At 32.8% G+C, this 26,817-nt stretch overlaps 1 protein-coding gene across 1 annotated transcript; it reads right to left on the bottom strand.

Annotated features, from left to right (window-relative positions):
- Positions 1–2,051: 2,051 nt before the first annotated feature.
- Positions 2,052–26,578, bottom strand: LOC100370090 (uncharacterized). Its single transcript, XM_085493649.1, has 14 exons — positions 26,489–26,578; positions 24,840–25,795; positions 22,066–22,254; positions 19,980–20,072; positions 19,015–19,131; positions 17,672–17,893; positions 16,726–16,848; positions 16,083–16,191; positions 15,529–15,673; positions 13,623–13,671; positions 12,895–13,007; positions 9,906–10,052; positions 5,171–5,270; positions 2,052–4,451 (listed from the first exon to the last, which is right to left on the bottom strand). The coding sequence occupies exons 2-14, from the start codon at positions 25,641–25,643 to the stop codon at positions 4,305–4,307; spliced, it is 2,358 nt and encodes a 785-aa protein (XP_085349775.1). The 5' UTR covers positions 25,644–25,795; positions 26,489–26,578; the 3' UTR covers positions 2,052–4,304.
- Positions 26,579–26,817: the final 239 nt, after the last annotated feature.

Genomic DNA, 26,817 nt, shown 5'->3' with positions numbered 1-26,817 from the left:
AGATATGGTTAAGGGGATAGCATATAACCCTACCCAAGCCTATCTCCCTTAACCATGAATCCTGTTGCAAGCACCCGTGGGTATAACATGACAATTCCATTCAATACTCATGCTTCCGTATCTAAACATTGAACATTTAGTATAACCATAATGACTACGGACATAGTAATGATTTCAGTCTTCCAGGGTCCAAATAACTACATTTTTGTCACAAAGAAGCGAAATATTTGGTTTAATTATTACATCGATTAGCTTGATTAACCCATGGAAGGTAGTACCTTCTATGATTAACCCAAATCGCTCAGTATTGTCACCTGCCACCTTGTGACACAGGTTTCTTGCTATCCAAGACAAGTGTTATGTAAGCACACATTTGATCGTTATTATTGAAAACACTGATTATTGTATTATCGAAGTTTTCTTAAATACTGTGTTTGAGTACTTTTATATATTTGATTACATGCACCATTTTTGTTTTGAACCACGTCTATAAATAGACATGTTGTTGACAAGTGCGAAAACACCACTTTATTACGCATTTCTATAATGTTAACTTTCGACCAATGAGGGACATTCCCGCCTAGTGTTCAGTATCCTACGGAGCCTATAAATAGGATGCGCAAGTATTTTAGCGCCAGTCTTTACCGCGTTGTTGTGTTCAACGTTTGTTTACATATCTCTTTATGGTAAATTCTCCGGTGTATCAGTGGATATACTGTATTGACGTAATAAACTACTCTTACATGTTTATTACTTACGTACTGTAAAATGACTAATTTTCACTGGGCTTAAATTTCACTGATCTACCATTTCAGACATATTTAGTGGGTTTTAAATTCACGGTTTCGTCACTTAGATAATGTGTTCTATGCTAAATTTTACATATTCACTGTGTTTTAATTTAGCGCATGTTTCCAGTCAGCGAAATAAGCTAAATTAAAACACAGTGAATAATTACCCCCTTTACAGTATTCGTTTCCTGTGATTGATTTGTTTGCATAGCCTGGCATTTCTTACTTGTTTTGAATATAACCCAGTCACGAATCATAACCCCCACAACACAAGCCCCATGCCATGAATTGACAAATCGCTAATCGGCTTAAATACGAACAAATTACAGCAAATGAGAAAAAAATATTTTTGCTAAACTAGTTAGTTAACCATCTCGAATAAGCCATGGTCTGTTGGTCTATGAAGCAGCACAATTTCAAGTTTATCCAAAATTACATACAAGTTTCACACCAGCTTTATAAAGTGCATTCCCATGAGGTTGAATTTTGGAACAACTCTTTCATTGCATCCTCTTTTATATTTTATCCTTAGAGTATAAATTTAGTGAAAATGGAACTATTATGCAAATACTTGCAGTCCAGTTTGTAATGTCCTATATCAATATTTATGCATGACCTTTGACATCACAAGATATGTTACTATAGTGATGACTCTGTAGCATTATGGGATACCTAAACGGCATGGCCGCCATCAGTTGTCAATAAATATACGTTTATCAATACAGACGTTACATAGTTGTGTTCTATTCTGTTTCAATTGTCAGGCATTCAAATATGATAAACACATTGTTAAGTAACAGAAGGCGCTAGACATAGACAGAGCCCTCTCTAGGTCACCATTTCTTTTTACTTTGTTTTAATTATCATGTACTCGCGGGAGTCCAGTCCAAATCTGTAACAATGAACAAGAAAAAAAGGTTTCTCCAGCAAAAGGAAACCTTACAACTGTAGCTATGAAAATGAAATATGAAAGTAAGTCCCCGTCCAGCTTTTAGTGACTGACAATATTAGTGCCAAATAATTATTTACACTCATGTGATAAACATGATACAAAGTAGAGCCAGTTTTATTTGGGAAATTCCTTCCTTTATTCTGTCGATGACAATCGTAATTCATTTTAGCACGAACATTACGATCAGCCATCTTGAATCAGAATCTTAAACAGACGCCAGTGTTACATGATGTAGGTGTACACGCGATTGAATCCATAACTAAGAAGCTCACTTTTGTTGGTTGAAAATCATTACACCAAGACGCATATACATAAAAAATATTTTTTTTTATTCAATGTGACTGGAACACTTCATTGTACAATTATATAAAATCTGTGTGGACTGTGCTTATACAACTCATTATAATCTGTTAATTCTGGGGAAACAGTCACATTTAGACATTCTTGACTGACAAATTTCTTGAAACCAGCCTTGAACAAAATGACACATCTTCCCTATGGTAAATCTTTTTTTATGAGACAAATTTTCCCAAAATAGAAAATGACAAGTATTGTAATGGTGAATATTTAAGACTATGGTTTAAGAAACTTCAGAAGAAAAATTCTTCTTGATTGCCTTTTAAATCCAACAGTTTATTGTATTTGAGTGACTGAATATAGTGAAAATGCATCAGTGTATCAATAAATTCTTTATAATTCGACGTTAATTCTTAATTAATAATATACATCAATCATCACAAATATACGCCAAATTATTCGATAAAAATCTCACAACAATCTCTAAAAATCTATTTGTACATATAAATTTTTTATTCTAATGTTTGAATTTCATCAAACCATACAGCTCAAATTGGTGATCATTTTGGAATCTCTTGTTTCTATAGAAACCTAATAAGATAATAAGAAATAATCTAATTTAGTCATAAAATGCTAAATATAACAAGCCATGTATGGCACATTTTCCCATGGTTAACATTTCAGACCTACAGTGAGTTTGAAAATGAGATTGCATATGTGCGAAATCTAGTTCAAAACATTTCAAAAAGCCAGATTGTAGTGCATTTTAAAAACTATAATGGTGTCAGTAGCTACCTTTGATTGGATGACTGAATGTGCACGTGTATTTCATGATATAAAAGTACAGGAGGCAGAAGTACTCCTCTAGACATGTTTCAAATATAATGTACAAAAAAGCATTCTTCAAAAACACAAGAAAAAGTTGGCCTTTTTTAACCAAAACATGGAGAGAAAAAACTATGCATCAATAACTCAGCATGATCAACCAACATACCATATCTGCAGAAATTGATCAATGCACGTTCGTAAATAGTTTGGTGAAGAACTCAAATTATTATTATTTGTCATTTTAAATTGAGCTATTTAAATTAAAAAAAAATTATGATTGTCACTGTACCAACTTTGACCCAAATTGGTCAAAGCATGTTTGAGAGACGACTGGGGAGGTGCAAAATCATGAAACAAAATGGCCACCAGTCAGCCATTTGAAATTGAAACTCAAAGAAACAAAAACAGAACATACATACAGAACATACTTGGCTGTTCTACCAGAAAACAAGTTGGAAAAAGCATGTTCAAAAACAGTTTGAAGCACCGAAATTGTGATTTTTTTAACATTTTCAATGGCTAAAATGGCTACAATTCAGGTCAAAGAATGATCTGATCAAAAAAAAAATGTTTAACATGTGCAAATATGACCTAATTATGACCTGTCATAGCAAGTTTGAAACAAGTCTGTCAAAACCATGAAACAAAATGGCCACCAGTCGGCCATTTTTAATCAAAATGCAAAACAAAACAGAACATAAATCAGGGACCAAACGTATAAGACCATCATACAAAGTCTGAAACAAATTGGCTTTGATAACTGCTTTCATAAAATGTCCATTTAGGTGCATTTTTAGATCCAAAGTGGCCAGTGGTCGGCGATCAGATCATGAAATTAATGCAAATGCATATGTACCAGATAAGGTACTAGCTATGCGCAAAATTTTGATAAGAATGTCCAAGATCACCATTAGTCCCCTATTACAGACCTTGTACAGGGATTAAAAATCAGTGTATAACACAGGTGTCTACAAGTAAATAAAGTGAGACTAGAAATATTCAAATAAAGATAACATTTAAAACAACAAAAATCTTGCTGAGATACATGGCAGTTTGTAGTAAATTTAACAATCTACACTAATAACTCAGAAATCCCATGATTTATCAGTTTTCTTGCTGTGAATGCAGAAGAGAACACCTTTGGAAGATGCAACTGTAATACGATACCATAATACAAGTTAAAAATTTCACACTAAAAATCGTAAAATTCCAATTTAAAATCTGAAATACATAAAAATATTCCAATGATTTGTAAATTCTTGATTTTATTAAAAACAAACGTGACATCTGGTGACAAACCAGGATATACTTCCTATCGAAAATAAATCAGCACCACTATACAAACAGAAGTCTTATTGATTGTGTTGCGTTATCTAATTTCCCATTTGCTGACACTAAGGTGGTCCTCGCTTGGTATATTCTTCCTTACGTCTACATTATCGGATTTCCCATTTGCTGACACAGGCTGGTCCTCTCTTGGTATATTCTTCCCTACTGATACACATATTAGTAAATGCATTGAGACTTGCAAGAATACAAGCACCAAGGTAAGCTGAATGGTATCGCTCGGCAGCTGCATGCACCTGTGGTAGCAGAAAATAAAATAATGATCACGTTACAGATTGCCAAGTGCAATTTGAATTTGTCTCTTGAGAAAACCACTTTTATTGTTTTATGAGGTGGAGGAGTTCAGAGAGACACAATCATACACTGTATTTAAGAAATTGATCAATCTCAAATACAGATATATTTAAAAGAATTTCTTATGCTAATTGATTGCCAAAGTCACTTTTCACAAAATAATTCTACATAATAATCCCCCTCTCTCCAAAAATTGTGATCCAGATAAACATATGTCAATTTAATCCAAAATCAGGAGGTTATGTCATAACATGAGTTTAATAGTAAAAAGCACTGAAACTAGTCGGCTATTTTGAATCAGAACAAATATTGGTAAGTGTAACATGATGTAAAATTTTTGTGTAAAGTTTGATTGCACTCAGTCAAGGCATATCAGAGACATGGCTCTAGAACAGTATTCGGTAATACAAAATTTCTGTTATTCAGCCATTATCTTCAAGGACAACAAAGATAACAGAAATAAGCACAAAATGTAAACCATGCCACACTCGCATGAATTCACACACATTATGAGTACAGTAATATATCTACAACAGGCAAATTTCAATTCAGTCACTCAGTTAGTTGTCTGATGTTACCATATAAACGTAACGAATATAAACATGCAAGTTATGGTCAGAAAACAAATCCAGACATGAAAGCAGTAGTGGTATTAAAATACCTGTATGACCAATGTCTTTGGAAACAACTTGACAAGTTCAGCCTGAAGACGCTCAGCAAATCCAGGAGTGAGTGTGACGCCTCCACTAAGGTAAATACTCCTGCAAGACAAAATAAAAACCTTGGTCATTATAGCCAGGAACCATCACTGCCGGAAAAGTCTATTCACCCATATCATTCGCACCTTCGAACTGAACATTAAAGTCTATGGATTAAATGTCGCCAATGTTTTGACACAAGTCATAACATGTGATACCACCCCGTGTGTAAAGGGCACATCGATTGTTTACAGGAAATTCAAACACGTGCTACATGACAACTCCTCAAATAAAAGATATTCCAAAGAATATAATGATTGAATATAAATGAAATAACACACTGTTCCATGAAAAATAAAAATATTTTTATCAAATTTGCTTTTAGGTTTATATTTGGCAAGTCAGGTAGCCAAATTCTTTAGTTTATATATATGTTGATATATTTATTTTAACATCTTGTTAAATAAATTGAATAAATTTTATAAATAACTTTGTTTCATACTCTTAATTTAATTTAATTTATTCATTGTTATACCTTTACTGTATTTTATAATCATAGAGGATGCGATAACAAAGATTATTATTACATTGTTGAAATAAAGAATAACAAGCAGCCTATCGGCTGAGATAGCTCCGCTGTTAGCAAGGCACATTTCAATTAAAGAACTGAAGACATCATTAGAAAATGAACAATATGACTAGTATCAAAGCAATCGGACTGACAGTTTTTAACAAGAAGTCGAAAATATCACTTTTTACCAAAAATTACAAAAATATTCACCAAAATAAATTAGAGAATTGAAGATATCATCACAAAACGAACAAATCTGAGAGAGGTCCACATGTAGTACCTATATATGTAATATCAAAGCAATCGGACTTACAGTTTTCAACAAGAAGTCGAAAATATCAGTTTTTACCGAAAATGACAAAAATATTCACCAAAATTAGAGAATTAAAGATATCATTACAAAATGAACAAATCTGAGAGAGGTCCACATGTAGTACCTATATATGTAATATCAAAGCATTTGCACTTGCGGTTTTTAACAAGAAGTCGAAAATATCAGTTTTTACCAAAAATGACAAAAATATTCACCAAAATTAGAGAATTGAAGATATCATCACGAAATGAACAAATCTGAGAGAGGTCCACATGTAGTACCTATATATGTAGTATCAAAGCAATTGGACTTGCGGTTTTTAACAGGAAGTCGAAAATATCAGTTTTTACCAAAAATGACAAAAATATTCACCAAAATTAAAGAATTAAAGATATCATTACAAAATTAACAAATCTGAGAGAGGTCCACATGTAGTACCTATATATGTAATATCAAAGCATTTGCACTTGCGGTTTTTAACAAGAAGTCGAAAATATCAGTTTTTACCAAAAATGACAAAAATATTCACCAAAATTAGAGAATTGAAGATATCATCACGAAATGAACAAATCTGAGAGAGGTCCACATGTAGTACCTATATATGTAGTATCAAAGCAATTGGACTTGCGGTTTTTAACAGGAAGTCGAAAATATCAGTTTTTACCAAAAATGACAAAAATATTCACCAAAATTAAAGAATTAAAGATATCATTACAAAATTAACAAATCTGAGAGAGGTCCACATGTAGTACCTATAGATGTAATATCAAAGCAATTGCACTTGCGGTTTTTAACAAGAAGTCGAAAATATCAGTTTTTACCAAAAATGACAAAAATATTCACCAAAATTAGAGAATTAAAGATATCAACATGAAATGAACAAACCTAAGAGAGGTCTACCCAAGGTACATATACACCAAGTATCAAAGCATTTAGGCTTGTAGTTTTCAAGAAGAAGTCGAAAAAGTAAAACATTGACACGGACGACGACGGACGACGACGACGGACAATCACTCATATGATAAGCTCCGCTCGACAAAGTCGACAGCGGAGCTAACAAAGAAAAGCACATCTAATATAAGAATTGTATAAACACAGCTGGAGGACTACTAATTCTGATTGTGCCATGACTGATGCATGTCATTGGTATACAGCTGTGTTAAGGCTATATTTATAAGTCATGTATGAATGATGAATGCATTGTACATCATGATACTAATGAATAATCCACTCAACAGCAGCTGTGAAAACAAGTTTTTATAGGCAAATATACTCTTACTTTGAAATTATCCACAAAAAAAAAACACCCACACTTGTGGCATTAAAAATGTATTAATATATATATTCCCTTACAATTTTAGGGAGAAAAATAATAATAGTTTCAAAGTGTCCAGATGGATTAATTACTGTGTCTGCTAGCAATGTTGACTTGTATATATTACTGCCCAAATATGGGAGTTTGTGCTCGAGTGCAGGTGATCATTTTTTGCCCTCCTAACGTCGGGCAAATGATTTCATTGAGCGAGGGCACTAATGCCCATATTTGGGTTGTAATACTTTTATTACATGCCTTTAATAACATCCATGGGAAAACTATAATCACTGAGCTTTGAGTACATTTGAATCATGCCTCAGCATTTTTAAATGAGCTGAAAAAAGTTCAATACCACGGTACAAGAGTTGCTTAAAAGATAAGTTTCAAAAATATTCCTTTACAATTATTAAAATTATAATTAATGAAGCAATGGGTTAAATAGTGTGTTTAAAGGCTCACCTGTACAATACTAGCTACAATGTACCTTCAAGGATTAGAACACACAAGGAAATGTCCCACTTCTCAAAGTTTTAAAACTATTCACTGAAAATGACAGTACTTTCTTCAGTACTTTGTCAAAGTAATCTTCTATGAGCTAAACACCAGACAATCTCAAAAAGGGGGAGGATTACGTGTCAAATGAACAATTTCATGCAACTGGAATGATTTATTCATGCAGAAATGACCTATTTAAATGTGTCAATTGAATTTAATGAGGCTAATAAGATGGTAGATTACATCAGTAGAGTGGTGTTACAGTTGATGCTGGTGGTATGACAGCTGATACATTTCTTTACTTTATCTGTTACGAATAGACACTCATGACAGACATGATCGAAATAGAATCAGCTATATACTGGTATATGCGATTCATTCCTTTAATCTGTACATGACATTCATAGCACTAAAACTGCTGCCATTCAGCCATCTTGATTCGGATAATAAAACAAATGCATGTGCAAATGTGTGACATGTATGTGTGAAGTGTGAAAGTGGTTTAGCCATGTCAGAAATCACTCTAAACCAGTATTCATTGAAACAAAATGGCCACCAGTCAGCCATTTCAAACGGGATCTGAAAACAAGGTTTCATGATCCTCAATGTACATACTAAGTTTGAATGAATTCAATCCATGAGGATTGTGAAATGTTTTATTTTGATGCTTTTTTAGCACAAGCATGGCTGCCATTCAGCCATTTTGAATTTGATTATTAAATAAATAAATAAATAAATAAATAAATAAATAAATAAATAAATAAATAAATAAATAAATAAATAAATAAATAAATAAATAAATAAATAAATAAATAAATAAATAAATAAATAAATAAATAAATAAATAAATAAATAAATAAATAAATAAATAAATAAATAAATACAGGTGCTTATGTACGAAGTTTGAATGTGCTTGGTCAAGAGATAAGGCAAGGAAACTGCATTTGTTAGAACAAAATGGTTGCCAGTCGAACATTTTCAATCTGATCTGAAATAAAAATGACATGCACCAAGAACCAAATATATTCAATTGACATATGAAGTTTGAATGGCTGTCAGTCAGCGATTATGAAGCCGATCATGGAGGGAAAAAGGATGTTTCGTTGAGGACCCATTATTTTTGTTTAATGTACATATTGAGTTTGAATGAAATATGCACGACTGAGACTTGTTCCGGAATTGCAGAAATGCATTTTTAACATTGAAATGGCCGCCATTGATGTGTGATGCATGTGAAGTTTGTACATAATTGGCCCAGGTATGTCAGAGATACACGCACAGGCGGTTGGTTGGATGGATGTATGTATGCATGCACAAACACATGGTAAACTAATAACATGGATACACATTGCTTCTCACATATTAACTATTGAGGACCATGTCTATAAATCACCATGTTGTGGGTACTACACTACTGTACATTGTTCTCCTGTATATAAAAGGTTATTGGATACAAGACATACAGACAATTATAAAAACATGCCACCTTTTTCAACTTCAATACGTGAAGCCACATTAGTAGCAACAAAAGTTGAGGTTTATGCAGAAACTTGTTTTGAAAATTTTTTCATGATTTAAAAACACATACCAGTACAAATCAAATTTAGTTTGAAACAAATAAGTGAAATAAATAAAGATTTTTTTTTATGTTTTATTGTGTCTCACCTTTGCCCCAATTTGTTTCCCCCTCTCTGAAGCGAGCTATGTCACATATGCCAAAAGTTTATCAAGTTGTAGCAATGATGTTTAAAAATAAGACTACCGGGTACTTCAATTGTTTCCTTCTTTAATCACACCTCTGACTACCGGTAATTCACATTTGTTTTTGTTTACACTGACACCATATTAAACCAGCAATCTGCATGATCAAGCAAAACTCAACAAATCTGTATTAAATAACTATTAACAATTTAAACTATGAATAGTGGTTCAATGTTTGGTTAGACGACACATGTACCATAACTAAAGAAAGAATGTGAAGATTCAGATATGAGTTGTACATACCTACACATCTGCTTCCTGACATCAATACTACACGTCTGCACTGCTTTATGTACAAGCTTCTGTAATCCTATATTGTCAACACCCCACATCTCAGGATTAAATAATCCCTCTGAACATCGGAATCTAGCACTGTCAAATTTCATAACTCTATAAAGAAAAAGAGCGAAGTAAATTTAATTAAAGCTGTAAACAGCATCACAGAAATCCGAGTCCTATAACGGTTAGGGTAATATTGATTTGTTCAAACAAATGGAAGATACATGACAAACTTTTTAATTAATATTCATGTTTATATCATTCAAGATCTATTTACGAAAAACGTCAGTGAATTATAGCAACCTAGTCGCGCGACTCATCGCAATACACTTCTCTATATTTGATGCAATTGGTACAAATTTTAGATCAGTGGGGAAATCAGGTTTTGAAAGTGAAAATGATTTTCAGGTACAATGTAATATGGATTTTTTTGTTGAAAAATCCAATATGGCAACAAGTCTAATGAATTCTACAGTGTGTATTCATGCTATCATCCAAGATGGTGCCAAAACCACATGACAAATCATAAAATGATCTGCAAACTTTAATGGATTTGGTATACATATAGGTCAAATTTTAGATCAATGTCATTAATGGTTCTGAACAAGAAGCATTTTGTCATTTTTTGATAAATTAATTATGATGCAAAAAGTCTGCAATGCCCTGAAGTTTTTTTTATTGGTGATATATTTCAATGATTCTACAACAAAAGTTTTAAATCACCGAATCCCCCAGTAGTACGAGATACTTGAGGGTTTTCTTAAATCCAAATGGTCTCCAAAACCACAAGACCAATCTTTATAATTTTATCGAATTAACAATCGCAGTTTAACAGGTTGAGAGGTTTAATCTGAATTGAAGAATATATGTATTCTTTTCATTCTTTTATTATTAACAAGCAGCCTATCGGCTGAGATAGCTCCGCTGTTAGCAATGCACATTTCAATTAAAGAAGTGAAGACATCATTAGAAAATGAACAATATGAATAGTATCAAAGCAATCGGACTTACAGTTTTTAACAAGAAGTCGAAAATATCACTTTTTACCAAAAATTACAAAAATATTCACCAAAATAAATTAGAGAATTGAAGATATCATCACAAAACGAACAAATCTGAGAGAGGTCCACATGTAGTACCTATATATGTAATATCAAAGCAATCGGACTTACAGTTTTCAACAAGAAGTCGAAAATATCAGTTTTTACCGAAAATGACAAAAATATTCACCAAAATTAGAGAATTAAAGATATCATTACAAAATGAACAAATCTGAGAGAGGTCCACATGTAGTACCTATATATGTAATATCAAAGCAATCGGACTTACAGTTTTCAACAAGAAGTCGAAAATATCACTTTTTACCAAAAATGACAAAAATATTCACCAAAATTAGAGAATTGAAGATATCATCACGAAATAAACAAATCTGAGAGAGGTCCACATGTAGTACCTATATATGTAGTATCAAAGCAATTGGACTTGCGGTTTTTAACAAGAAGTCGAAAATATCACTTTTCACCAAAAAATGACAAAAATATTCACCAAAATTAGAGAATTAAAGATATCATTACAAAATGAACAAATCTGAGAGAGCTCCACATGTAGTACCTATATATGTAATATCAAAGCATTTGCACTTGCGGTTTTTAACAAGAAGTCGAAAATATCAGTTTTTACCAAAAATGACAAAAATATTCACCAAAATTAGAGAATTAAAGATATCATTACAAAATGAACAAATCTGAGAGAGGTCCACATGTAGTACCTATATATGTAATATCAAAGCAATTGCACTTGCGGTTTTTAACAAGAAGTCGAAAATATCAGTTTTTACCAAAAATGACAAAAATATTCACCAAAATTAGAGAATTAAAGATATCATTACAAAATGAACAAATCTGAGAGAGGTCCACATGTAGTACCTATATATGTAATATCAAAGCAATTGCACTTGTGGTTTTTAACAAGAAGTCGAAAATATCAGTTTTTACCAAAAATGACAAAAATATTCACCAAAATTAGAGAATTGAAGATATCATCACGAAATGAACAAATCTGAGAGAGGTCCACATGTAGTACCTATATATGTAGTATCAAAGTAATTGGACTTGCGGTTTTTAACAAGAAGTCGAAAATATCAGTTTTTACCAAAAATGACAAAAATATTCACCAAAATTAAAGAATTAAAGATATCATTACAAAATTAACAAATCTGAGAGAGGTCCACATGTAGTACCTATAGATGTAATATCAAAGCAATTGCACTTGCGGTTTTTAACAAGAAGTCAAAAATATAGTTTTTACCAAAAATGACAAAAATATTCACCAAAATTAGAGAATTAAAGATATCAACATGAAATGAACAAACCTAAGAGAGGTCTACCCAAGGTACATATACACCAAGTATCAAAGCATTTAGGCTTGTAGTTTTCAAGAAGAAGTCGAAAAAGTAAAACATTGACACGGACGACGGACGACGACGACGGACGACGACGACGACGGACAATCACTCATATGATAAGCTCCGCTCGACAAAGTCGACAGCGGAGCTAAAAATGTGTATTTTTGCACTGCTTTCTGTAGTGAAATTCTTTCTTCATATTTTGAAATTTTGCACAGTGACATGGAATGAAAAAGTCATACATTGTATTTGCTCTATAGAAACACTTCTCTAATAGAAGAACATAAAAAAAATGTGGTGTCTACTCAAAATAAAACAAACTTATGGTCACAAAAAGCTGCATGCACTACTAATAGAGCAAATACAGTATCATTATATCATTCCTAAAACATTTAATTAAATTGACATTTAACTTATAGAAAGTTTAATGCAATGATTAGTTTTCTATTATATACAATGAGACGTTCTCTCCCATAATGCATTGCTCATATATGCAATTCAAAATTGGAATTTGGAGCTTAATGTCTTTAAAGACACAGTACAACATACTTGTTTTTATCTGGTAAATCATAGGGTTCCAAATCAACACTAGCGGTACATAGCCCCACGTCTTCACTGCACTTTCTCATTTCAGCATCATAGTCTTCAGCTACATAACACACCTGAAAAAATATACAAACAAATTAATTTGGGAAACCACCCCTCACCCGCCTCCCCTCGGGACATCATGATGCATGTGACCAGCTATGCAAGCCACTGAACTACTAGAAAGAGTACCAGCAATTTAAAAAGTACATCTAAACCATAGGTGAGTGATCACAAAATAATATGATTGTATACTAGTAAAATCAGTTATGAGCTTCAAATTTCCTGCATAATCTAGATAATGTGATTTTTAAACAGAACATAAAATGAATAAAATCCATCCCCTAAATGGAAGGTAATCAATAATGCATGCATTCCTCATCCACTGCACGGAAACACACTATATGAAATCAACCAGCATTTTGTGTTGTTTATTTCAGGAACACACTTGCACATTACCATATGGTTATGTAAAATATATTGGTACACATTTAATTATACACATGTCATTGATTTATTATTTACTACATATTTATTTTATTTTGAAGGTTAGATAACCATTACTTAAGGTTTTATTGCATTTATTCACAGTTTCTGCATTTATTTTTCGGGTTTTGAATGTGTTCAATGAAAAAAGACAAAAAGCTGGTATTGAAAAGCGTCACAAATATAGATTAAGGAAAGCAAGTTACCTTCTCTTTCAGAAACCTTGGAATGAATGTTTCAATTTCAGTTGAGTATCTAGAATATATGATATTATTAATTATTATACATCTGTCACAATAATGCCACAAGTTACAGCATGCCATAATTTTGCGATAGTGAGTATTTTCATCCTACAATATTAGATAACGTGAATTCCAAATATGGAACGATTATGTGCATAAGCATCCTCTAATAATAAAAACATAGTTGAACTCTGGTGACCTTGCCCTTTGTTATATAATATAATTCCCCTTATCATAGTTTGTTTCAATATAAATATGCAATGTCATAATTAATTTTGAATACAAACAAGTTTTGGGGTTGAACCAACAGTGGGGAATCAGTCTACCGAATGTCCTTAAAGGATGTAAATATCTTACAAAAACATTGGTGCCTTATTTGTTTAATTATTTTAAGGGACATAATTTCCAGCTTTATTCAAAGTAATTCAAATATTTTAGTATAAAAACAAATGCCTCATCGCAAAAAAGAAGTGCTGCATTTAGACGTGAATAGATTCATAAAACATGCAAGATAACAGAAAATCTTAGCTGGCTTTTGTCCAAGTATTTTGTACAGGTGTCTGTCAAAAATTAATGATTCACTGAGACAAATATGAACTGCCTCATTGTGTAACTACTGTATTATATGAAAAGTAAAGAAAAAACACCCTTTATGAATAGCTATCATGTTGCAAGCTCTGCTTTGTATGCAAGTCAACTTAAATAGTTAGTTGGTGTCCAGTGGAGGGAGAGTACTGTTGCCTCCTGAGAATCTACATCTTCAAACACTGCAATCTTTGAAGTGCGTTCTAATAGCTGAAACATATTCCGCTGAACTGTCTTCGTGCATATCCTCGTAAAAACCTCATATTATTGAAAACGTAATTTTAACACAATGATAATTACAGAATTATTACTACACAGGCAACTGTTATTTTGTGATAAACATCCACCAGTCCATTCCTCATTTGAACTGGGCATGATTGTTTTATCAAAAATCTTCTATTTCCTCCCAAATTCTCTCATAAAAAGGTCAAAAACAATTACTTTTGGCAAATTTTTAATGTTGCAATTTTGCTAGGATGAGCAAATTTTTACTGGTCTAAGCCTTGAGTGACAAAAATATCTCAAAAAGATCACCTAAATAGAGTCAATTAATGAATGGAGAATGTTCATTCAATGTATTCACAACTTTAAATTAACCTCTGAATACAACTTAGCGATTGATAGCTTTCAACCAGATAAATCATCTTCACATCTCGGTGCAAGAAAACAGAATAGTTTCGTTTTCAATGACCTAAATACTGTAAAATGACTAACTTTCACTGGATATTTCAGGGATATTCAGTGGGTTTAAAATTCATGGTTTTATCATTTAGATAATGTGTTCTATGCTCAAATTTACATATTCACTGGGTTTTAATTTAGCGCATCTTTCAGTCAGCGAAATAAGCAAAATTAAAACCCAGTGAATAATTAACTTTTTTACAGTAATTACCCCCAAATTATCAAATTTTTAAAATAATCTTTGTTTCAAACAATGAGCCAAAACTAGACATGCAACCTGAGAAGAGAGGACATGGTCAGTCCAAAATAGATCAAGTTTTATTTCAAGTTTAGAAAGTTGTAAGATGTTATTGTTTTCTGAGTTAATGACATACATATGATAAGTACTGACTTTTTATCTGAAACAGAGCTTAAAAATATGTCGACTGATTAACAGCAGCAAAACAAAACAAAACAAAACATATCACAGACTCCTCAAAGATAAAACTGGTCAATAGCTATATAGCAGAACTTTTGCAGGCATGGCAATACAATGGCTGCAGGGATGGACCCACACCAGGGCTGCCAGGTAAAACTGGTATATGTTAACACAATGAATACATACTTATAACTCTTGTATCCTGTCTCAGTCAGCATTCTATTCAAGTGATCAGTAACATCGCGACCTCCGTAAAACAGTCTGCTCACACCACCTTCCAATACAAAGCCATCAACCACTGGTACTACATTCACATGTTCACCAGCATCCACTACAAGACAATCAACGCAAATAAATATTTTCAAAACATACCAAGGGATTCAAATTGACACATTTGGTGGTAAATCACAATAAAAGTCGGAGCAGTAATGGTTGAGAACTCCCCTTTTATTGATCAACTGGGGGCACACTGACCTTTTCTGGAGCACTCAATGTCAAAACCAGGTGAAGGTTATCTACTCAATGTTCAGTATGCCATAAATATTTGATTTATGGTTGTTTAAATGACTGTCAACAATGATGATGTGTTCTCATAAGGAGTAGGGCGGATGGGCATTTCTATCAACTCATTGATGATTGCGGCACCATTTTCATTTTTAGAATAATCACCCAAGTGTTAGAAGTCAAATACAAATGTATATTAATCTAATCATTTTCAGAATAATAAAAGCTTGATTTACCTATGATACCAGTTGTTGTGTTGTAGGAATACAAAGCAAAAATAGACTGTTCTTGAATGTAAATACCAGCAACATTGAAATGATTAAATAAAATATCTGCAAGTTTCACCTGTGAAAATAAAACTAGACTTTACTTGACTTAAATAATAATAAGAACTAGTACCACATATGTAGACATAAAAATGGTTTACTTTACAAATTTATATACGGTATATGGTTTACGACTAGGATAAATCATGTAATACTATACAAAGAAGACATATTCCTCAAGACATGCATGTGATATACATCCTAGCATTTGATTGGTTCAAGAGTACATGTAATACAAATCCCAGTATATGATTGGTGCATGGATGCATGTGATGTAAAAGTAGGTGTGAAATCTCAGCATACTACTGTCCAAATAATTCTCAGAATCACTGTAAAAATACAAAAAGCAGATATAACAGATCTAAAATTTGCAATGCCATAAAATTGTAATTGATTAAATCTTGTGGCTAAAAACAAATTTGGTTCCATATTGTCAAGTTTACTATTATTATTGTTAAAGCAGCCCAGGTTATAAATAAACCATGGAATTCATTTGTAACGACAGTGATAACTGAATTCTTTTTAAATTAATAATTAAGTTTCTTTCACTTACCTTTCCTTCAACTCCGAGATTTCTATGCGTTACCATGACAACTGTAAATCTGGAAGGATCAATACCAAGCTCATCAAATACTTTCTCCAGGATATCAGCTGTGGCTTCCAGATTTAACCCAAGCTGAAAAATCAAAATGTAGTAAGAATTGGTTTATTATCTCGGGTGAAAAAAACACAATGATTGGTTTATTATTTCTAAAACCCCATCACGCCAGATTTCATAAGGACGTGAATCTGCTTTATATAAAATATTTATAAATTTCAAATGCCAGTTGAAACCAACTTGACCAATCACAAGACTAAGTGGATGAGCACTGCCCACATAGAACTCTCTTGACACTCCTGGTTGCTTTTGTCAAACAATAATGGTGCTACCGGTACTTGTATTTGTGTTCTTTTAAATTTATTTCAGTGATTCCTTCACTAATTTCGTGCATTTCAAACAAATTTGATGGGATCTAGCTTTTGCGTTCATGGCAGTAAATCTACCAATGATTGAAAGACTTGTAGTTAATGGGCGTTACCAAAAAGTTTCTTTAGCTGAAGCATAATCTTTATATATAAATGAAGCACAAGCACTTTGGGGATAAAGTATTTTATGAACATTTATAAATGTCCATGAAACAAATTCACACATAGTATTTTTCACCAAAAATTACAAAAATATTTGCCAAAAATAGAGTATAAATGATATGGTCATGAAAAGAACAAATCTGACAGAGGTCCACTCAAGGTACCTACACACTAATATTAAAGCAATTGAGCTGGTAAATTTTTAAGAAGTCGAAAATGCAATTGTTGGCGGACAGCGGACGGACATACAACCATGGACAATCACCTACAGTATATATGAATAGCTCCGCTCTGTCATTTATGATGACAGCGCAGCTAAAAAAACAAAGATAGTACAATGTAGTGAATAAGATGAAATAGAAACAAATTACCCGATCCATTTTAACTGAATTCCTTATAGGAAAACTGATAGTTGAATTTTCTCTGACATGCGGTGATAAAGCCTCATATCCGTATAACTTCTTGCTGGGGTCATGTTTGTTTTTCGCACATATTGTCGGAAAGAATATCTGAGGTGCCGTGATTGGCCCATCCCCTTCTGGTAATAGACCAGCTCGTACAGAGCACGTACCAATATCAACTATTACTAAAGACTGTGTGCAGGAAAACAAACAAAAAGGTGAGTACACTCTTGCACAATGAACAGAGAGATGAGAGATATGTCAACACCTTGCTTCTCATAAAAAATTGGTGCATAATACATACTGCCAGTAGCGATGTCCATGCCACTTTTTACAGCAATTCAAATTGAACATTTGGTGCTACCATATTTTCTCTATTAGTGAATAGTTTATTAATAAGTAGCTCATTGAAACATAAAATTCCTTTAACGAATTAAATTGAACAATAAAATGCACTACAAGAAAAAATATCTGTGGTCAATGATTGCCTGCATGCTTACGTGTGCTTCTATTGGAGATGAGCTTCTAAATAAGCAAATACAGTATAATATAACTTTTAGTTTGTTTTGCTTGTAATTTTTAAACTTTTGTTGTTTTTGTTTTTTTGTGTTTGTTTTTTCTGATCTGTATCCTTACCATACAGCACCCATCGATGGTGCAGTTGTTATTATTACAATAATAGCAGAAATCTGAAGGATTATTTTAATTAAGTTAAATTAATTAATTAAATTATATAATATATAGAACTACCATAGTAAATATTCTGTTATAAAAAAAATAAATGCGATTTCTATTACAAAAAAGATTTAGGAATATCAGCAAATATACAATCTCCATGGAAACCAAAAAGGCCTTGACAAGTTTTAGTTTCATTTGCTGTGTGAAATCATGTATGTTTGCTAAAAAAAAAATTACTGCTACTATTTTACTGTGGAAAATGATTGATATTATTTTAATGGTTTAATTATTAAATACATATAACCCCCCCCCCCCATGTAAATAAATATAATTGAATTGTGCACACAAACTGAAATAATACATGGACATAATAAAAAAAATCTCTAGGATAAAATTAAACATCAAATTTGAAACCAATTTACAAAGATATCTGATTTACAAAAAATATTTATTAGTATTTAGGATCACCGAAAGTATGAAATACGAAAATTTGAAACAGAACATTTTGCTATGATCATGATAGAGGGACTGTGGTTGGACACATTGCATAGTGATTATAATTTTCAATTATTTATCTGACCTTGAGAGTTATTTTGAGGCTTTTTTTTTGCTTTTGGGATGCATAATACATTTACCTTTGTAGGAGCACTTGAAGCTTTCCAGTCCCCTTCTTTACCCTCTGCCAGCAGGGCCACTTTCCAGTCATCCAGTTCAGCTGTACTGCCAAACTTTAGAAGAATCATTCGGCCATTCTATAAGCACAAAAGCAGCAGTATGAATAAAGTACTTTGAGAGATTTGTATATAAAAGGGTCAGTGGAGATGCACAATTGAGGTGACAATTTCGTTAACTCATTGTTAAATTGACTACTGGTAATTTCAATTTAAATCCCCATTAAATAAGGCATTGATGTTACATACATCAATCTAGTCTATCGATTTTTTTTGGTGCGATAAAAACTTTCCCGCAAACAGAATTGAAAAATATTAAGGGTCTCATCAAAAATGACCTGGGGGGGTTGAAAAAACTCTGGAAAACTCGTGTCATACCTATGAGTCCAATAAAAATTATTATTATTATTACCTAAACCTAATATAAAATTCATGGAATGAAACAAAATTTTTCTGAATGAAAACTGTTCTTCAGTTTGAAATTAATCGTCTTGTACTTGAACTGTTATTCTGACACTTACATATTTTATTACAGAATTAAATGTACATGTATTTCATTTAGGTTATCTAAATCTTCACAGCTTGTCACAAGATTTCCCACTGTGTGATGATGGGAGTGGCATTCACAGACTATCAGTCATGCATACCAAGCACAACTTGTTGATTCATTCAACCATGTGTTGAAAGGTAAGTGACCTAACCCTTCAATAAGTGTACATGAAAACATCCAGTTACCTTAACTGAACTTTTTAACTGATTCTCCTTATTCTGTAGAACTCATTTTGATGGGTTATTTTTTCTAAGTTGCTACAATATGCTTTAATATTTTAACCCATCTTAATTTCACAAGCTGTAAATTTCGCAAATGCAAGTCATGGAAAATTTCACATTTCCAAAGTTTTGTTCAAACTCCTACAGTTAGTACTTACCAAGTCTCTAATTTCCAAAGTTTTGTTCAAACAATCCACTACAGTACTGCCCATTAGCTGCACAAATCCTAAAGGCTTCTTCTTTTGATTGTCCTTGGAATAAAAAACACCATCTTAGTTAATCTACTCTAAATACTATTGTAAAAAGGCCTTGAATACATGTAAGACTAATGCTGAAAACAGTGTCATTGATATACATGTATGGACCTAAAACTAGATTGTCGGCAAGTTATTCCATTGATAGTACCACAGTCCAATACGACTGTGATAGTACGCTGTCTTTGTGAAAAAAATCAATTGAGGAACTACTTTTTTAAGCAGAACATGTGCTTTCAAAAACGTTGTGTGTTTTATGTCACACTGTGATGAATGCCATTGATTCAGGTGTTTTTTGAAGTAATCTAACCCTAAGAGACTATTACATATGAAAGAAAGACAACATGGGTAAATATATTTTGAAATACTGAATTTGAGCGGGGGTAAAAATTTTAATGAATAAACATGTTTAGGGGTATGATTTACCTATAAATTACTAAGTTTTTTTTTGAAAAAAAATTAAATGCATCAATCTCAAGAAAAATTCATTTAAAACGTACTATACAAATTTAGGATGTCAAATTACACATACATGTAGCAAAGGGACTTTGGGTAGAAATTGAAACCCACTTTCAAGGTTGGGTACCCAACTTTTACCGAAAGTTTTGCAACATAAACAATTCTTAGGTTACTCGTGGTAAACATATACATGTATATATAAAACTCATTCTCATCTGTTCATAAGTTGTTTGAAAAATCCATAACTTTTGTTTTTCTATTTTCACAAATTTTGCAAAACATGGAAGTTGTAAAATTTTCACAGGGGTGCTTAAATCGGCAAGGATAAGGCTGGTGATAATGAATTTGGTAAAATTTAGTCCGATTGCGAAGACATGAATATCAATCACTGTGAATATCCATAGCACAGACATGCTGATTTATTATTCATCTTTTTCTTTTGGTATAAATCAACAAAGTTAAAATTTTTAAATTAAAATACATGTAAATAAAATAATTGCGATAATGAATGAGACAGAACTAGATATTTAGCTATTAAATGACCTGAGCTGACCTCTCACATGCATGAAGCTGATACCCCAGGGAGAAAAAACATGTGAAAATTGCTGTAAGTAACTCAATACAAGTCCCAGGTCAACCACTAAGATGATACAAACATCTACAAATATTTTCAATATGAGCAGTTTGTGTAGGAACCTGCATGCTAGCTTTACATTATAAAGCTGCATGACAACTAATAACGAAAATGAACCAGAACAAAGTGATGTTTATTGATGCATGTCTAAAAACCAGCCACACAAGTGTTGACTATACACAACCTTCACCCATACCTAATCACCCTCAGTCAGTGTTCTTGTATTTGCTTTCCAAAGTCAATCCAGACATGCCCACCCTTCGAGCAACATGCAGTAAAAATCTTGCATCTTTTGTCAACTTTCTCAAGTTGTTTTGTAATCAATTTGACAAATCCATCATCATCTTGATCAACATACTATGTTTGTCCAATATACTTGAGCATTACTGAATTACAAACATATCACATTTCCTTTCAGAGCATCAAGGGAATTTAGGAGGATTTAAAATAATAAACTATTTTTATAGATAAATAATTAAGCGCTAATTGTATATATATTTACATATATATAACTTCAAGTTTTTCCAGGTTTTCTTGGCTAAGTATATCAGTTAATTTGCATACCACTTGAATATGTTAATTACCTCTATTGTTGTCATTGTAATTATAATCTATTGTTTATCAACAAATTTTAGGAAAATGTTTTATATTCTGAAAACTATTCTGTAACAGGTAATAGGTCGACTTTAACTGTTTATAATAAAGTAAATGATAAATATATTTAGAAGCATCATTTAGGTAATTATTTCATTCAATACAATTTTTTTTTTAAATAACCAAACATCTCACAAGAATGCACTATTAAAATATGTCAATAAAAATTGAATAAAAAATAATAATAAAAAATGAAAAGAATTGAACAGCACATGACTATATTCATTAATAAATGCAAAATACCTCATAATAAAACAAATTTCCTTCTTTAGCTCTGAAGTATCTCCTCTTCCATCCTTTTATCAGTGACGCTTTGGTCTGTCCAACTGGTAATTTCTCGATATAACCTTCCATTCTACACGTAGTTGTAATGTCTTCTGACAATTCATGCAATTGTTGAGTCTCACAGTACATGTCACGAACTAATGGAGTCTACAAAGAGAAATAAGTCGATTTTATAAACAATTCTTTAGTAACCCCGATACTGTCTACTTCATTAGAAAAATGCATCATCACAGAATTTTGAAATATTAAAAGAAATCGAAATTTTCTACCTACTGTTTTCCTAGACTAAACCAGATAAGTTACAAATTAATATTAGTTTTTTCAAACCTTCAGTAATCTGATTCCATGTCAATATAGCACACAGAAATGAAAAGTTTCGAGCATTTTTATCGAGGCAAAGAAAAATTAAAAAATATTTGCATTGGTATCTATGGTGGAAGTATTTCAGTATAACTTTGTACAGTGATGTGGAATAAAACAGCAAAAAATGTTATTGCTAGGAATCACAATACAGTGAGTTTTGAAAATTAAAATAAAATATTTAAAATATCTTCATTGTATAAATTCTCAGGAACCAATTCCAATGGGTATAATTTCTTAATGACTATGTACCCCAAAATATGTATAAATCACTCAACTCTGATTAAGGTAGAGATGCAGTTTATTTTGCAAATTTTGACAAATTTCACTTTTTTAAATTTTTTATGGCATAGTATGAACATCTGTATTCTGTGAAAATTTGAAATTAAAATCATTAGTGGAACTCTGTTAAATCCAATGGTGATGTAAATCAGCATACATTTTTAGTTAACTATAAAATATGCAAATTAGCAATTATCTCAGCTTCTTTTTAGTGCACATCCCAGAACTTTAAAAAAAAATAGCTCCCAGATGCTTTGACCTTTTCTTTTGAAATTTTCACAAATGATTGACAATGTGTTTATCTTCAAAATGCCGTTGGAGCATTGTTTTTGGTTGAACAATGTTACAACAATCATACAGACAACTAGCTTTGGTGTTAATTTATGCATAAACTTGAATCAGTGAAATTTGAGCTGCTGCCCAGCAAAATTGACAACTGGTAGACAGTTAAGCTTTCCGAAAATATATAGTTTTGAGGACAAAGGAAGTCATCTTGGTTGCCTAATTAACATAATTAAAATATGTTTTATTCCATGATTTAGGATGTAAGTAAATTTAGTCTTGGTGTGAAAGTAACAATTATAATCCATTATTACATACATGTGAGAAACCATTCCTTTAGAATAATCAAAACACGAAATATTTTAAGTTCTTGTTTATAAGCCACTACGTGTTCTATTACAGCTGTACTTGTCATGGTACAGTAGAATGATATACAGCTGCGACTTACAGCACTTTACTGCAGAGAATGTAAGATCAATCAACTCGACACTATAAAAGAATTCCCAATTAAGCAGTACACCATATCTAATGGTGTGGAATTTTATAAAAGTCTTTGTTATTACACACACATGCCTCACTAGCTTTGGTATTAACTGGCAGAGATGAAGGAAATTTTAGTTGAACGAGTAACAGTTGCTGAGCAGGCAGTATTCGAGTTGATAATTAGAAACCAAAGATGGACAAATAAATGCAGGATGACATTTGAGAAGGACACCACTAAGACCGACTCATCCATTTCTGTTAGTGTATTTGCTTTAATAGAAGTGTCTAACATTTAGATAACGGTGCCATCGGTATGTTTCAGTTACAGCCTGGAGCTTTTGCACTTTCATTCACATTAATTTGAGATAATAAAGTAATTACGGTAAGTGTACTTTACATACATGTCTTGGTTCAGACACTTTGCAGACTAACAGAAAGGCAATTATTATTAAAAAGACATTTAAGAATCTGATAATGAAACTATTTTCAGACAATATGTGTCTGGATCAAAATAGAGACTAATTAAGGATTGTCTTGCAAAAAAAAAAGACGCAACAAGATTCCAACTGCCGTCCAAGGTTCTTATAATTATTGAAAGATAAAAATAAAATCTGTTGATAGCCTAAGCAGGTTGGTTAATACATAACAAGTGACGCCAAGTTAGGTATGGTATTGTGTCTGTAGGTTCAATATGAATTCAAAACAGAATACCAATTACCAGTAACATCACTAGAAAAATGCCCACAAATGCACGCCATGATTATTTCAACAAAAATGTCAGTCCAAAATCACATTATTATGTATTCTAAAACATATTTGTTAATTGTGTTGGCATAATTTAAATATCCAATTTTGCAAAAATAAAATATGGAACAACTTGTGAGTTTATGTTGTGTTGACAGATTGGGGCGCATATGGATTCTCATGTTACTGCTATCAATGGTTAACATGTATAATAAATGTATATTTATTACAATCATATAAATTTATATTTTTTTTATCATGATCTGATATTGATGACTAGGATATCCTTTTTTATAAGTCACTCCATTATTCAGATTACAATAACAGTATCCTGCTGTACCCTGTGGAGTCGCAGTGGATTCTGTGAATTCAAACTGACAATTCCACTTAACCATTTCCTACCATTAACTTGGGACAGCATTATTTGCATGTAAAATTGGAACCAATCAGGCAGAATTTAATATTTCCAAATATTCATGTGTATTTTTTTAACACAACAAGCTGATAGTAAACAAAACTATTTTGTAGAAAGTAATTAAAATAGAGCCGAAAAGAAACAAAATAATTAAATTAATACTCACGGGATCCCAGTTCTTGGCTCGTTCTTTTTCACTGAAATCAATTTTTACACCGCCTTCACTAAGGTCATTTTTATCAAATACCATTGATCCATCATATTTGTATACTTTATTTGCATCATCCTCATCATCAACCACTGTGGTAGCATTCAGCGGAGAAAAGTTCATGTCTGGAGTAGCAGTTTCATTTAAATACAATTGTGTACCGTCAGTAATGTTAAAACTTGGTACCCATTCATTTGATGTTGAGGCACTGCCATTCCCAGCTGGAACAATCTGAGACTTGTTGACTTTAGCATAAATCGGCTCCTCTTTAGGTTTGGAATCTGGGGTCTCCCATGAAACAGCATTAATTTCCGCATCTGTGTCAGCTGGTTTATCCCAAGAAATTGGAGCAATTTCAGCAACAGGTTTATTCCAGGATACAGGAGCACTCTCGGCAACAGGCTTATCCCAGGAAATTGGTGCAACATCCACAGATGGTTTATCCCAGGAAATTGGTGCAACATCCACAGATGGTTTATCCCAGGAAATTGGTGCATCAACTGGAGCAGGTTTATTCCATGAAACTGGTGCTACTTCAGTGTTTGTGTTTGGGTTGACGTTACTTGATGGTTTTATATCTGGCTTCTCAGTTCCAAAAATGTTTGTCCCTATACCCCCATCTCCAGCACTACTGGGTTTAAATACTATTTTTGCCTTAGTTTTAAAACTTTGTCCCTCCACAGTGCCAGGTTTCACACCGTTTGAGGTAGATAACTGCCCTACTCCTTGAGTAACTTGTTCCACCCCATTTGAGTCCGACATGATGACAGGGCCTTTATAACGGTCAAACTAAAATAAGGTCAATCAAATGAACATGTGCTCAAGGGAAGATAATATATTGGTTATCAGTGTCAGCTGACGTCAGGCACGCCCCATATCGATGGAATCAAACGAGGGTCAGTTTAATAGCACACCTGGTGAAAAAGAAAAAGCAGACTTTTATACATATAAAACACACGAAAATAAGGGTGCATAATACAATTACTTGTGGTGCGTTCACTTCCGTAAGTTCTCACCATGAGTCACCGGGGCTCGCATGAACAGACATTGTTTTCTGCTGACTGGTTAACCGTTACGATAAATTCGCCTTGTGACATTTAATTAATGCATGTGTATTTTATCTTTTCATGCAATTTCCTTTATATTAAAATGTCAACTCCTGGGTTCGATAAACGCTATTGTACAGTACTCGGGGGTTTAAGGTACGTTATTTTTAAATTCGAGAAACTACGACCGTGAACCCCCGTCTCTGTGACAGTGACAACCGCAGAGCAAACGTCAAGTATGTTTATTTATACGACAAATGTCACGCCGTGGTTAACCACTGTGTACACATATTGTAATATAATATACTGGATATTCGTGACAACCGACAACCAACGTCGTATAAGACTGGCTGGAACTTGCAGCGACAGAAGAACACGCTAAACTCACTATGGTATGGGGGATTCCAGTACGAATCGGTCATCGTCACAAATCGGACAAATGTCTACTTTTTTTGTCCGCACTGGTTGTATTCTAGACTGTGGCTAACAGCGATTTGTTGAGTTAAAAACAAATTCGCAGAAATCTAAGGCGGAAAAGCTAAAGTTTTAATGACAACTTACCAGTCTTCGACGAGAAAACTTGACAATACCTTCGCCACTTCTTCTGTGTCTTGACTTCAGTCTGTTATGACAGTTCACTGGCCTGTCTGCCAGCGTCAGGAAGTGCTTTATGCCAAAATCGATGGGGGCGCTGTGGTCTCAGGGCGTGGTTTTAGTCTAAGAATAGGATGACCAGTGTCCAATATTGATATTCGCAAAAACGTGATTTACTACATCACGTATTATGCGCCTATAGTATCATACTTAAAACTCATTGGCACGTGGAAGTAAGTGGGGAAAATTCTGTAACTCGCTGCCTAAAATATTTATTGCCAAACTAAAACTATGAC

The sequence above is a fragment of the Saccoglossus kowalevskii genome, chromosome 2, assembly GCF_978046115.1.
Source record: "Saccoglossus kowalevskii chromosome 2, keSacKowa6.1, whole genome shotgun sequence".
Taxonomy (NCBI): domain Eukaryota; kingdom Metazoa; phylum Hemichordata; class Enteropneusta; family Harrimaniidae; genus Saccoglossus; species Saccoglossus kowalevskii.
This window is presented reverse-complemented; position numbering and strand designations above follow the sequence as displayed.